The following is a 14,392-nucleotide window of genomic DNA, read 5'->3' as shown; positions in this document are numbered from 1 at the left end:
AAGTTGAATGGCTCAGCAAAAGGAACATGTGGAATGAAGGGGCTTTATCACAGGTAGTGTTGAAGCGGGCAGTGAGACTCTGAATTCCATGCTAAAGAAGTGGCAAATCCAGGACTACAACCGAGGCCCCTGACTCCCAGACAGGAGATCTTTCCCATATGTCCATATTTGGCTGTGAAGGAGAGAGGAATAACTACTTTAGAGGAGTTGATTTATGTTTGGAAAAAAATTCCCTCCTGGCTCTACAGAATGAAAACTTTGCCTGAATTTAATTAAATTTACCTAAAGTAAGATGCATAGATAGGCTCATCTGGTACCACAATGTTTCATTAACAAGTTTCTCAAAGATTATTTATTGTCGATGGAAGAGAATTCATCTTTACAAGGCTAACACTTACCCATTGTATGAATCAGCCACAATTTTTCGAGGTGCACTAATAGAGGGTGGAGTAATTTCCTCGATGTTTGAGCAGTTCTCTAAATCACAGACACATACCTAAACAAAATTAAAAATATACCGGTAGGATTAGCATCTGTCTATACAGCATTAAATTCAGTCAACAAGTATCCCTGAGAGTCTGTCCTGCTGGAATTGTACTAGGCAGTGAGCACTAACCAAGATAAATGAACAAAAAAGCCCTTAAATGGCAGTTTTATATCCTATATCCTAATGAGTTTATACATTATTGAGATCAATGCAATACAAGTGCCTATTTTCCTGACTTGTAGAGGCATTCGACTATTTTTAACATTTAAGCTATATCGAAGTTTATGGGCTTTCAACCATAGCAATGGCTGTTGCTTATTGTGATAAGCCTGTACCTTCCAAAGAAGTAGAATTTGAAACACGTCAAGACTGTGTCTTCATTAGGTCAAAATAATCCTTATGCAACAACAACAACAAAAATAAACCAACAAACACACAAACAAAAAAAAAAACAAAAAAATGATATTCCGAAAAGTTCAGTACTACTGTGTTTGTGGAGAACTACTAAATTTCCCTCTGGGTATGATATAATTTTAAAAGCTTGCAGCTAACTTTGATCATAACTGGTAGTGTTACCTAATAATAACACAGTTACTGCCACTATCTTATGGAAGATGAATTATTTTTAGTATAAACTCATGACTATAAAACAGTACAAATAAAGGTCATTTAATGCTATGTCGGAACTAGCACTAGGTGAAGTTTACACCCTCCTATAGGCCAGATCTATGATTCATTGATAACCTAGTATCTAAGGCATAGAAAATACTTGAGTATTTATTGAATAAGAGGATTGTGTTTAGTATTAAATATACCAAGATATGCATATCAGTATCACTGTCTATCACTATTTTCTTTAACTTCTCAGACTAACCAGTTCATCCATGATGAAATACATTCTTTGATAAAGCCAATCTACGGAGATAGAAGAAATTAATCCTGAACCTCTGTAAAAAATTTTCAGGTCAGATACATCAGACATGTTCACAGCCTTCTTCGCCCATATGAGAGTTCCTTCAGAGAAATAAACAATTTGCTGGTGGACATCAACTGATATTCCTAGAAGAGTCATGCAAGTGCACATACATTATTATATAACAACCAGAAGAAAAAACTTATATTAATGAGAATTTATTTATTTAATGCTTAATAAATTAAAATAGAAGGATTTTATTTTAAAAGAAATATTCTTCTAAATTATTCTAATATATTAGGATAGTAAGAGAATATGTTCTAGAAATATTCAGGATTTTTCTTTTATTCTAGAAGTGCTTCTTTTAGAATCTTTTTTTCACACAGAAATCATTTATCTTTGTCATACTGACCTGTAATATTATGGTATATAGCATCCAACCGAAGGCAATGTGCTTCATCTACCAAATGTTTTAAAGATCTCTTTCTTAGAGAAGTTTTTCTGGATAAAAAGAGCCACTGTTCCTCTTCTTGGACTGAAAAAATCAACATGATTTGCAGACAGGCAGACCAACCACAGGTACACTAACACATACGAAAAAAAAGATCAATACTACCCTTCAAAGCAAGGGGACTAGTGCTTGAAAGAGGCTGGTCAAATTTTCTCTAAGGGCACGGAGAATTGCATCTATGGTATAATTCATTTATTCTATGATTGGAGGTAGGAAGTACAGTAACAATCAAATAGGATTTATGTTCATATGCCCCTAAATAACCCAGAAATGACATCACATGATGTATCACTATCCTCAACAGCCTTGCCCCAGCTCAGCTCATTATTTTCAGTCATGAGAATTGGCTTGGTGGAGGTGGTCCACCCCAGGCCAGAGTGGGTTATGCATAACACACACATATTGTCAGACACTGGTTGGCTCTGTGTTGTCTTCAGTATCTTTCCCTTTGGGACAGAGGAAAGGTCCTTAGAGGAAAGACATTGGAAGGCTGCAGAACTCTGCTTGATGTCCTGTTCAAGAGGAGACTGATGCAACGTGCATGGGTGAACATTTTTAGTGTATTTAATGAATGTTATGCAATAATCACAGTAACAACAACCTTAACCCTGCTCTATATTTAACTCACCCTTTGGACATGCTTCTTACATAACAAAAATACCTCTCCTTTCCTAGAGTCTAGGAACAGCCAAAAAAACAAACACTGATGATAGATGACATTCAATACCCATTGGCATAGACAAGTACAGATTAGAGTAAGGGGCAGTCAAGTCAGCAAATAGGGTTCTAGTAAAAATAGAAAACAGGCTCCCAGAATTCTGAATCTTTGCATGTTCTCAAAAATCTTTTATTAGTTTCCCCTCAAATTCCCAGTACTTCTTAGAAAGCATTTTCATTTGTTATTTTGCTCACACATATATCATACAGTAAGCATTCAGTCTCTTGAGGTAATCAATAAAACACCAAAGCCAAAAAAAAAAAGGGTGCTTACAAAATGATAACAAGATACTTTCACAGATTGAATACTTATATAGTAAAATGCAAATTATTAAAGTCCAGATATATTTAAAAACAAAGATACTGGAAAAACAATGTCTGACATATATTAAATAATTACATACAATCTAAAATAGGGATTAGGACAGAAAAGTTATATGTATCCCTTAAGTGTGTAAATGTGAGTCAGAAACACTAGTGATTTCAACTGAAACCAAAGATTTGAGGCCATTTTTTTAAAACCCTGAATTTTTCATTCTGATTTTCAATTCCCAAATTCTAATATTAAAACTTTCAATCTAACCACTTACTTTAATTCATCAAATACTTGGGTTCATTTAAAATTGAAAACTTAACAAGTACCCAAAAGACAATATTCATCTGGGCAGAAGAGGTGGGTCTTGAAGTCTACCAGGTGACCCAGGGCCTCTGGCTCTGAAACCACCCTTGCCACCCTCATTCCTATGTAGCTAAAGGAGCAAGCCTGAGCCATACCTGCTGACGATGAAGTGGTAATACTAGATTCTGCTTCTGGCCCCTCACCAACTTCATTTACTGCTGCAGTAGAAAACCTATTCCAAAAACAATTTGGAGAGACATGTTTCACATGGCATGGTGTGAACATGAGATAAAAATAGAAGGAGCAATAACGTTTCTATTTAAAGCATGATGTGGCAATGCATGAGTCCAGTTACATGGTGCCACTGCTCAGCACTAAAATGACCATCAATCACATCCTTGTTTGCATCCCCTAGCACAGTTCAGGGTCATAAAGGTCAAAAGCCGAACTCTGCTATCTGCATGACCCCCATTCTTCTCTGAATTTAAAGAGGCCCTAGTAAATGCTAGAAAAGCTAACAGTAATAAAATAATTACCCTAATGGTTAATAAAAATACCTAAACAGAACTCTACCTCCTCACTTTTTTCATATTGGATTAAAAGAAAATTTGAAATTCATGGTGTTTACGATGTTTTTATTAGCCATATTTGTGAGTACCCTCTGAATATAATAGAAATACTTGAGAATGTTTCTGCTTAGGACGCTATAATCTAATAAGCATATAAGCTTGAGGAAAACCACAATGACTTCAACCCAACACCGTGGGTGTACATTTAAACTATTTGATAGCCATATTTCTTAAATAATTATCATGCCTGCAGCCATGCTGGTTACATTTCCCTCTGCATCGCTGAATTCTTACCTGTAGATAGTATTTGGTAAAGTGGAGTAAAACTGGAAACTGGTTCTCTGTGTCCCTGCATCTAATTTTTGATTTTTGCTGATCAGCCTTAAGTTATAACCCAAAATAGGTCCACCCGGGAATTGAGGTGGATCCCAGCTGACTTCCACAGTGTCGGGACTTGAGCTCTCAATATTCCTAATCAAAGGTGCAGTTTCAGGAACTGGAAGAGATAATGGTGACATAGTGAGCAGAAAAATGTGCAAGCGTGATGTTTTTAAAATAAGACGGAAAAAAGTATTGTTTTTTTTTTTTTGAAAACTTAATGGAAATGAAATAATTTTATTAATACTCAAAATATGTGATAGAGGAAAGGTGATAAGATGTCTAAACCAGTTCACTCCTTTCCCAAGAGGCTCTTTCAAATGTTACTTTCCTTACTTCTAATTAATGAAATAAAATTAAATATAGTGTATACGAATACAATAATGGTCCTTTAGAAACTGTCATCAGGAATCTCTGAGACTTAAATGAGTTGAAACATGGGATGGAACCAGTTTAGGAAGAAGAGGAGAGTCTGACCAAAACTGGAGTCAATGATCAACATGAGTTTAAATAAAAAGTCCATCCTGGGGCCTTTTCACTCATTTGAGTGGGGCAGCCTTGCTGGTTCCAGCTGGAGATGTGGGTTCAGATAAGCTGCAATTCGAAGAGTTGGCTTCACTTTTGTTGGCATCAGCTCTAATGACCCAGACTACACTTTCCTTACCCCGGCTCTCAGGTCCTGGAAATCCAGGCTGACTGAGCTTCAGCACCCCTGCCCTGGCAAAGGATTAAAGGAGCATATATGAAACGACTGAGCATTCACACACAGTCTCCAGCAGCTACTTGAGTGGAAAAACAAAGGACAACAAATGATCTGACAGCCTAGCTTCCATCTGTGTCTCCACCTGCCTTCAAACCAAACCCCTGAAACCACGCTCTTTTATTTCCTCTATCCATAGAAAGACACAATTAGAAGTTACTTTGCTCTTGAGTAGATTTCTCTCCCTCTGAACACTTTTGGTAAATGCTCTGCATCACCACTGACTTTTAAAAGCCCTTTTAATTGCTCTCTCAGCCTTTCTCTGATGCAATTCCTCTCTAACTCCTCTCAGACTAATTTTCAGCAAACACAGGCATCATTGCATCACTCCTCGGCTCCATGTAGTCAGTCACTATGATAAACAGAGAAGAAATAAATTTCTCCCACTGAATTATAATATAATTGGAATGTCAAAATTTAAGTCATTACGGTCAATGCCCAAATGTGATCTTCTACTGTTGAAGCAAGTTAAATGTCACCTACATGGCAGATGTGATCGTTGTCCAGGTCTTCTTCACCAAAAAAAAAAAACACACACACACACACAAATCTTCCCTGAAATGCTGGTATCCCTTGCCTGACAATCATTCCTTTTTGTTAAGAAATTATTTTCTGAAAGGACCCAGTTAAAAGGCAATAGCACCATTTAGGCCGGGTGCGGTGGTTTAAGCCTATAATCCCAGCACTTTGGGAGGCTGAGATGGACCAATCGCTTGAGGCCAGGAGTTCGAGATCAGCCTGGCCTACATGGCAAAAATCCATCTCTACTAAAATTACAAAAATTAGCCAGGCATGGTGGTGCATATCTGTAATCCCAGCTACTTGGGAGGCTGAGGCACAAGAATCACTTGAACCCAGGAGGCAGAAGTTGCAGTGAGCTGAGATCATGCCACTGCACTCCAACCTGGGTGATAGAGTGAGACCTTATCTAAAAAAAAAAAAAAAAAAAAAAAAAAGGGTCGGGTGCAGCGGCTCATGCCTGTAATCCCAGCACTTTGGGAGGCCAAGGTGGGCGGATCACGAGGTCAAGAGATCAAGACCACCCTGGCTAACACGGTGAAACCCTGTCTCTACTAAAAATACAAAAAGTAGCTGGGCGTGGTGGCAGGCGCCTGTAGTCCCAGCTACTCGGGAGGCTGAGGCAGGAGAATCACCAGAACCTGAGAGGCAGAGGTTGCAGTGAGCTGAGATCGTGCTACTGAACTCCAGCCTGGGCGACAGCGAGACTCTGTCTTTAAAAAAAAAAAAAAAAAAGAAAGGCAATAGCACCATCTAAAACCATGTCGTTCCCACAGCTAAAAGAGAATAGGACTATGAGGCAATTAACACAATACAGATAAGTTTCTAAGTTTTGATGTAGCTAGAAAAGTGAGAATCAGAAACATGAGATGAGATGCTATCCCTAAGGACACCCATGTAGGGTCCAGAAGACACAGAGGGTATGTGAGCTTGCTTATCCAGGAGAGAGGCCAAGAAATGGACAGCAAAATTTGCTTTCATTATTTTGATTTGCCCAGCCAATGTCTCTGCATGGTATTTCTGTAGCACCAGAAAATGTCCCAGCACTGTTGGATAACATATGGCATTGCTTGGAACAAGGAAAAATTCATTCTACTCTGATCTGGAAAATTTCAAACATGGTCCTAGGCCAGTGTTTGATCTGAGGCTATAAATAAGAACAGTCAGAATAATCAGCAGAGGTGGCCACACAAACCCTGAGATCTGACAAGCAAGGAGACAGCACCCATCAGGGAAGGGGAAAAATGCCCCAACCAACTTCATCAGCTACTCAGCTCTGCTGAGGTCCAAGGCCTAGTTCAGCCTGAGGCTCTCTGTACATAGGCACATCTCCAGAGCTGAGGGTTAGGGCATCCAGCCTGGAGCATGTCTTCCTGGGTTGCCTCAGCTAACTCTGAGGGTGAGGGGACCAGACAACTCTCCCTCAGTGTCTGCCCCAGCATTTGCCTTCCTCTAAGGCTTCTAGGCTTGAATCCTTTTCCTGGTATGGAAGTCACATCTTCAAAATAATGAGTCAGAGAATACCCCAATATATGTTGTTTTTAAAAAGCAGTTTTGATAAAATCTTAAAATAATATAGTAACCTCCCATCTGGTCTCTACCTCTGTACTTTCAAATCTCTCTCATTCTCTCAATCTATTCTATGTGCAGTTGCCAAAATTCTCTTTTTCAGAAGCATGTGAAGCAATTACTGCTCTGCTTTAAAATCTTCCATAACTCCTAAATGCATTGCAAATAAAGTACAAACTCCTTACCCAGGACATTTAAGATTCTTGGTAAGATGGACCTAGTCAGCCTTCCCAATGTTATTCTCACTATTTTTCTTCCTGTATTGCAAGCTTCCAGCAGACGGAATACGACTGTTTTCCCTCCATGCCTTAGAATCCAATCTTGGTGACCCTGGTCCCATAGACACCTGAACCTGCCCTTTTCTCTCCTCACCTCACGTCTAACTCAACAAATGAGACTTCCTCCAGAGAGATTTCTTTGGTATTTCATTTCAGAAATAATATTTCCCTCCTCTAAACGTCCATGGGAATTTGTCAGTACCTTTTCTATGTGTTTAATAAAGCTTTACCTTATTGTGAGGTTAGTTAGGCATATGCTTTATCTCTTCTACAAGACAGTAAGCTTCTTAAAGTCAGTATCCATGCATCTATAGATATCCCATGAATATATTTTGAACAAGAGAACAATAACATTTATTTAGAGCTAGAATTCTATTAGAACTAGAATTGCTCTAAGGATGTATTAGTATTCAGAGGACAGCAGCTCAGATAAAGTTATAGTCTGATAGGGCAACATTCTGTACAAAGGGTGGGAAAATGAGGAAGCAGGAATCTAGCAGACAAAAAGCTTTTTGTTGCTTTCCAGAGCTAACGTCACTGTGTCATACTCAATCATCTTCATTTTTGAAACACTTTCATCATTTGGCTTTGGGACACCACAAGCTCCCGAGTCTCTCCCTCTCTGTGTCTTTTGCTGTCCCTCCTCTTTTTCCTGGCCACCAAATATGAAGGCCCTTGGGCTGACACATTGAACTCCTTTTTTTCAACCACATTCAGTTTTAGCATGCTGCCTCCAGGCCCATTGCTTGAATCACATCTCTATGGTGATAACTCCTAAACTGGTAGTTTGGATACCTTCGACTTACCTCCTGAGTTCCCAATCCTTCCATTTAATTGCTTCCTCAGCAACTCCACTTGGATATCTAATAGACATCTCAAATTTTACATGGCTGAAACAGAACTGATGATTTTATCTAGGAAAGCTACTCCTCCTTTACCCTTGTCCCTGTCTCAGTAAATGATGACACTCAGGTGTTCAGACTGAAAGTCTAAGTTAGCAACTTTGATTTTTCCCTTCTTCCTCACCAAATCCATTCAGCAACCCCAACAGCTCAGTCTTCAAAATACATGACAAACATTTCCCCATTTTCCCATCATCACCCAAGTCAGAGCCATCACCAAATCAAGCCTGACTTACTTGGCCACCTAACAGCTCCCCCACTTCCCTGGCCTTCCTTCCACCCTCCCAGTCTATTCTCCACGCATCAGCCATACTGAGAGTTTTAAAACTTGAACCAGTGCCTCCCCTCCTTAGAACACTCCAAAGACATTCTGTTACACTTAGAATAAAATCTGTACTCTTTATCAGGGTCAGTATGGCCCTATGCAACCAAGCCTCTGTCTACCTGTCAGATCCCACCTCCTACTTTAAAATCTATCATCATTCAGTTTGGCCCTTATCAGAAATAATACTGACATTCCTGCAGCCATCTTCTGGCTGTTTTTGTTTTATCTTTTATTGGTTCAGAACTCAGACTAAGAAGAAGGGTGCTATTCATTGGGTCTTCTCATGACCCAACAAATACCTTTACTTAATTACTTATCCGACTGTCTTCCTTAGCTGGAATGCAACCCCATAAGTGTTAGGATTTTATCATCTTTGGTGTCTAGAACAATGTCTGGTATGTAATAGGTCCTTGATTAATACTCGAATGAACGAAAAAAGTGCCCAATCTTCCTTTCAATTATATTAAAAATATAATACAAAAAATAACCACCTTTCCAGTAAAAAAATAAAACAAAAAAGGAGGTGAACTTATTTACAGATGTTATTTTTCCACAGCCAAAGAATTTACAACCTAGGCTAAAAAGACTAAAATTATATGAAGAAATAAAAATAGAATTCAAACATATCTATACCACACCACTACCACTCCTGGGCCTCTCACCTGGGTCACCACATGGCTTCCTACCAGTTCTTCCTGCTTTCTCCCACACCCCAGGGTCCATTCTCCATACAGCAACCAGTTTTCCTTTTAATGTATAAAGCAAGTTGCATCAGATCATGTCACTCCTCTCCTCAAAACCTTACAGTGACTCTCCTTCCAGAATAACAGCCACATGCCTTACCAAGATCCCTGAGGTAGACTGAGATCTGGCCCCCATCTCTCTGACCTTAGCTGTTACTGCTCTGCCTCCTTCACTCTGGTTCAGCCACATGGGCCCCTTAGCTGCTCCTTGATCAGGCCAAGGATGTTCTTGCCTTAGGTCCTCCACATGAACCATCCCTCTGCCTGTAACTCTCTATCTGAGACAACTGCGTGGTTGACTTCCTCGCCTCCTTTAAGTCTTTGCTCAAACTTTACCCCACCAGCTCATCAAGGCTCATTCTGGCCACCTTATTTCATACTGCCACTGGCCTCTCCTTCCCTCCTCACTCTTTATTTCCAATCCCCTAAATGACAAACCCTGCTCAAAATATTCCTCTTACTATAGCACACAGCACCATCCCACTTACAATATACTTTATTTATTTCTTATGTTTATTGCAGAATATTCCTCTTCCACCAAAATGTGAGCTCCAGCTGGGCGAGGTGGCTCACGTCTATAATCCCAGCACTTTGGGAGGCCGAGGCGGGCAGATCACTTGAGGTCAGGAGTACAAGATCAGCCTGGCCAGCATGGCAAAACCCCATCTCTACTAAAAATACAAAAAATTAGCCAGGGATGGTGGTGCATGCCTGAGTCCCAGCTGCTCTGGGAGGCTGAGGCAGGGGAATCACTTGAACCCGGGAGGTGGAGGTTATAGTGAGCCAAGATCACACCACTGCATCCCAGCCTGGGCAACAGAGCAAGACTGTCTCGGAAAAAGAAAGGAAAGTGAGCACCACAAGAGCAAGGGTCATTGTCTCTTTTGATCTTAAAGGTATTGTGAGTACCTAGAATACTACCTAGCACATAGTTATGTACCCAATTGTTGAATGGATCGATTAATAGGAAGGATTATATTTATTTCATTGTTTAAAATAAAAACAAACTAAATCAAAGCTTTGCAATAATGTCCTTTTATAAGCAATGTGTGTACACCATACCTCCATGAGGATGAGTCCTGTAACTGGGACTTGGAGGGGAGTAGAGCTGAAGCTGCGCTGTGAAGATCCAAACCACTCGGAAAATGTACTCAGTAAAGGGGTGCAGGGGCTCGACCACATAGGACAGTTTGGACACGGTCTAGATCAAGGAGTGATCAATAATCAGCATGTATAGAATCACCACCCCACATTGGGACTCAAGAGCATAGATTAATTTGTGGAAGATGGATGGCTTGACAGAGATGAAATAGAGGCCTGGAGCTTAGTGCTAAGCCATTCAGACATCAGCATGCAGAATTCACTCAGAAATTCTCCCCTTCGAAATAGCAAAATTATGGACTCAATTATTTGGCATTTATAATCTCAAGGACTTAAATTTTTCTATGTTAGTACACATAGTATCTTGGGACTATTTTTTTTTCTAAACTTTCTCATGCTTCCCTAAAAGACACAGTCCTGGATGACCACCATAGACAGTACTTCTAAATTGCAACAACCCCCATGAGAATCTTTCTTCTGCCCTCCATCCTAGCTGGACTCATCTTAGCTGGGATGGGCAGATAATGACTAATGGGGTGAACGGTTATGTGATGCTGCACTGAAGGAATAGTATATACATCCAACATTATATTTTCCTTATAACATAAATATTATATTTTCCCTATAAAATAAGCCTTAATGTTAAGGCTTAGCATTAACATGTTACAGAGTAGCTGAGATTAAAATTCATCTAATCCAACTACCCATCTTACAGTTGAATCTTTTCTAGAAGGCCTTTATGCTTACTATAAGTAAAAATTTGGCGCTTTTAAAAATTGGGAAAGGGTCTGGGTTTAGGTACAAAGGCAGTCTTTCATACCTTAGTGTAAGTCCAGCTTCCCAGAAGTTGTGCATATTTCCACTGAATGATGTATTTTATGCCAGAGAAGTTGGCAGATTTCCATCGTAATGTCATATTGTGGCTTCCAATGGAAGAAGCAAAGGGCGCAGTTGGAAGGTCTGCATTTCCTGGGGAGAAAAGAAGATTTCACTCACCATGCACTCCTGTGCATCAGCACAAGAGAGTGTGTGCCTGTCTCATCTAGGGCTCTCCGTATTCTCTTGCTAAAACCATCTTGCCACAATAACTCACCTGAATAATCAATTATGCATATTCAATTTATTTTTAAAAATCAGTCAGTCAGTCTGTCAGTCTTTTTTCCACAGAATTTATTGTTATCTTTGAACATAATATTTTTTTGTTCAGGTTTTTGTTTTACAGGCAGATGACACAGAGGGTTCTGAGCTGTCCAGTTTTCTCTGACAATACTACTCTCTTACAGGCCGGGGGGCCCAGTGCTCAGAGCATGTCAGTGGCACAACAGAACCATTCATTATCCTGGGACGTGTACCCCAATATGTTTCTGAAATTTTATCCTCTAATTCTACTATTGCTGTGCATCTTAACAACAAATAATTTTTATATGTACAGAGCAATTGCCTTTACTCCAAAGGACGCTATGATCGGCTGTCTCACATTATAAAATATTTCAGGACGTTTAAACACTAGACATATTACAATTGGCAGCACGTATTTCCCAGGTGCTGCTTGCCAGGCACGGTACAAAGGGCTAGACTTCTGAATAGTATGTCACTGTGAAGAAATGATTTTACTTTACTTTTTATATTTTTCCAAAATTGTGATGAATTTAATGCTTCAGCTTTCTTTCATAGAAACAGAATCAGCACTCTGGTTGAGAAAGCATGGTAAATTTGGTAGGGAGCTTAAAATAGTTAAATACAAACTCCCAGGACCTCATTCTTTCTGATTAAGGGAAAATTGATACAATTCTCATCACTACAGATACCAGACATGGACCAATTAAAGTGCATACTCTGTAATCCAGAAAAATCAAAGCCATTGTCATCTGAGGACCTAGCTCACAAAATGGTCTAGCACAACCTTTCTCAGTGATTCTTCTTTTTATAGTTCATTTTTGACTATTATAACTGAATAAGCAAAGCACAGCTCCACTTTCCTTCCCTTTCTTGTTGTGAGACTCTCAATAGCAGGAATTAGGTATGCTGTGGACACCTTGAAGAGGACTCCAATGATGGAGTTATCAGCAGAGTGAGGAAAAATAACCAGGAGGCACCAGAAACGACAAAAGTTGAGAACTAGGCAGAAGTGATCAGTTATATAAGTACAAGTAAATGTAAATATCATAGCTAAACATAGACATATTTCAAAGCCGTGGTGATACATACGAAAAAAAAAAGGTAAAGTAGGTTTATGCTAAAATATCAAGGCAAAGAGAGAGCCAAATGAAAAAGGGAAGCTAGACTGAGCTCCGTCCTATTTTCAGTACATGGCAGAGTGGGTAAGAAAAGGCTCTGTTACCAGGCAGCTGGGTTATAATTTCAGAGATATCCCTTACCAGCTACGTGGCCTCAAGCAAGTATATAAACTTTGTGCCTCAATTTTCTTACCTGTAAAATGAGGTTAATAATAGTATGTATAACTCTGAGGACAAAAGGAGCTAACACATATTAATTAATGAGAAAAGTGGTCAACTCATAAATGCCTAATAAAAAATAGCTATTTTTGGACAGGCATGGTGACTCATGCCTAGCTACTCAGGAGGCTGAGGCAGGGGGATTGCTTGAGCTCAGGAGTTTGAGGTTACAGTGAGCTGTGATTGTGCCACTGGTGATAGAGCGAGACTCTCTCTCTCTGTCTCTCATGTGTGTGTGTGTGTGTGTGTGTGTGTGTGTGTATGCATTTATATTTTGTATAGGCAAATATATATGTTTATTTATTTATTTTAAGATGTTATTAGCTAGTATAATATTCCATCATGTGAAAAGAGACATGAGAGGTATCTAAAACGAACATAGCATACCCACTGATAAATGACCTAGAAATCAGATGAGTTAAATACAAATAAGGTCTTAGGATCATGGATGAAAGGATTAATTATAACAGACTACAGATATGGTCTTTAAGTACAAATGCTTTTATTTAGACTTGATACATCTCATTTGTTAGTGGTACATAGACATTGATCCATAGCCAATGAGAAAATAAAAATAAAGCATTGATTGCACTTGTATTCTAACAGAATTATATAATTAAGCTGGTAATATAATTTTAGAATATAATAAAGGAATGTAAATAAAAGATTACACACTTCCTCAGTTCTGGTGTCCTTAGTTTCTCAGAAATTTTTTATGGTTCTCTGAACTAAAAGAATTCTCTAACAGTTCCATTTTTTAAGTAGTATAACTTAATAAGTATGTGTTAATACCAGATTGACTAACAATTTGGTATCTAACAATTTGGTAGATGTTTGAAACAAATAAGAAATTGAAAGATGAAACTGTATATTTATTTCATCCTGAAATAAAAATAATTGCATACTAATGGGGCCTATGTACCTGTTGGTTACTGCACAACTCCTCCAATATTATGATCAGATTGGGTATCACCATCCAACAGATTTCTCATATCTCTGTGTTCCCCTTGAGTGTTTAAAATCTCCATGGCTCCCGCCTTGAGTGTTTAAAATACTCCATGGCCTGGAGCACATCAGTGCACAGCTTGGAAACCATAAAATATACATTTTATCCACAGCTAATTCCCATAACATAGAAAAAAAAATGTAGTATCACTACCTCTCCACAGAAATGTCTAGGGTGTCTTTTGTGGGACACTAAAGGGCAGAAGCAAATCAGAACAGCAAGACAAGATTCCCCTTCCGATTTCCATCAGCCACTGAGAGCAAGGAACAAGCCACTGAGTCAAGGACTACAACGTATGGAAGAGCCAAGCATCCTTCAGACTTAAGGGAACTGTCTACATCGCGGTGGGAGGATGCCCTAGGGAATTCTGGAAATGATATCTGCTGACATCGAAGCTATGACTTATCAAAGCATTGGACTTTTAGAAACTACTGGAGAATTAACACTCTAAGGCAAAGCTACTGTGACATGCCCAGCCTACTCCGAAATCAGGCAGAGGGAGCTGATAAACACCCAAGGCCCCTACTTGCTCAAAATCT

General features: G+C 39.2%; 1 protein-coding gene across 5 annotated transcripts in view; it reads right to left on the bottom strand.

Moving 5' to 3' along the window:
* ROS1 (ROS proto-oncogene 1, receptor tyrosine kinase) overlaps positions 1–14,392 on the bottom strand; it is a 142,519-nt gene that overhangs the window by 110,765 nt on the left and 17,362 nt on the right. For all 5 annotated transcript variants that reach the window (XM_017958385.3, XM_009206215.4, XM_009206213.3 and 2 more), the window contains 7 exons: positions 11,212–11,360; positions 10,353–10,491; positions 4,111–4,312; positions 3,403–3,479; positions 1,813–1,935; positions 1,362–1,546; positions 399–496 (listed from right to left, as the gene is read on the bottom strand). In XM_017958385.3, the coding sequence (XP_017813874.2) occupies positions 399–496; positions 1,362–1,546; positions 1,813–1,935; positions 3,403–3,479; positions 4,111–4,312; positions 10,353–10,491; positions 11,212–11,360 (973 nt within the window). The remainder of the gene's footprint in view (positions 1–398; positions 497–1,361; positions 1,547–1,812; positions 1,936–3,402; positions 3,480–4,110; positions 4,313–10,352; positions 10,492–11,211; positions 11,361–14,392) is intronic.

Source organism: Papio anubis, chromosome 6, assembly GCF_008728515.1.
Source record: "Papio anubis isolate 15944 chromosome 6, Panubis1.0, whole genome shotgun sequence".
In the NCBI taxonomy this organism is placed as follows: Eukaryota; Metazoa; Chordata; class Mammalia; order Primates; family Cercopithecidae; genus Papio; species Papio anubis.
The sequence above is the reverse complement of the archived record's forward strand: the minus strand, read 5'-3'. Positions and strand labels throughout refer to the sequence as shown.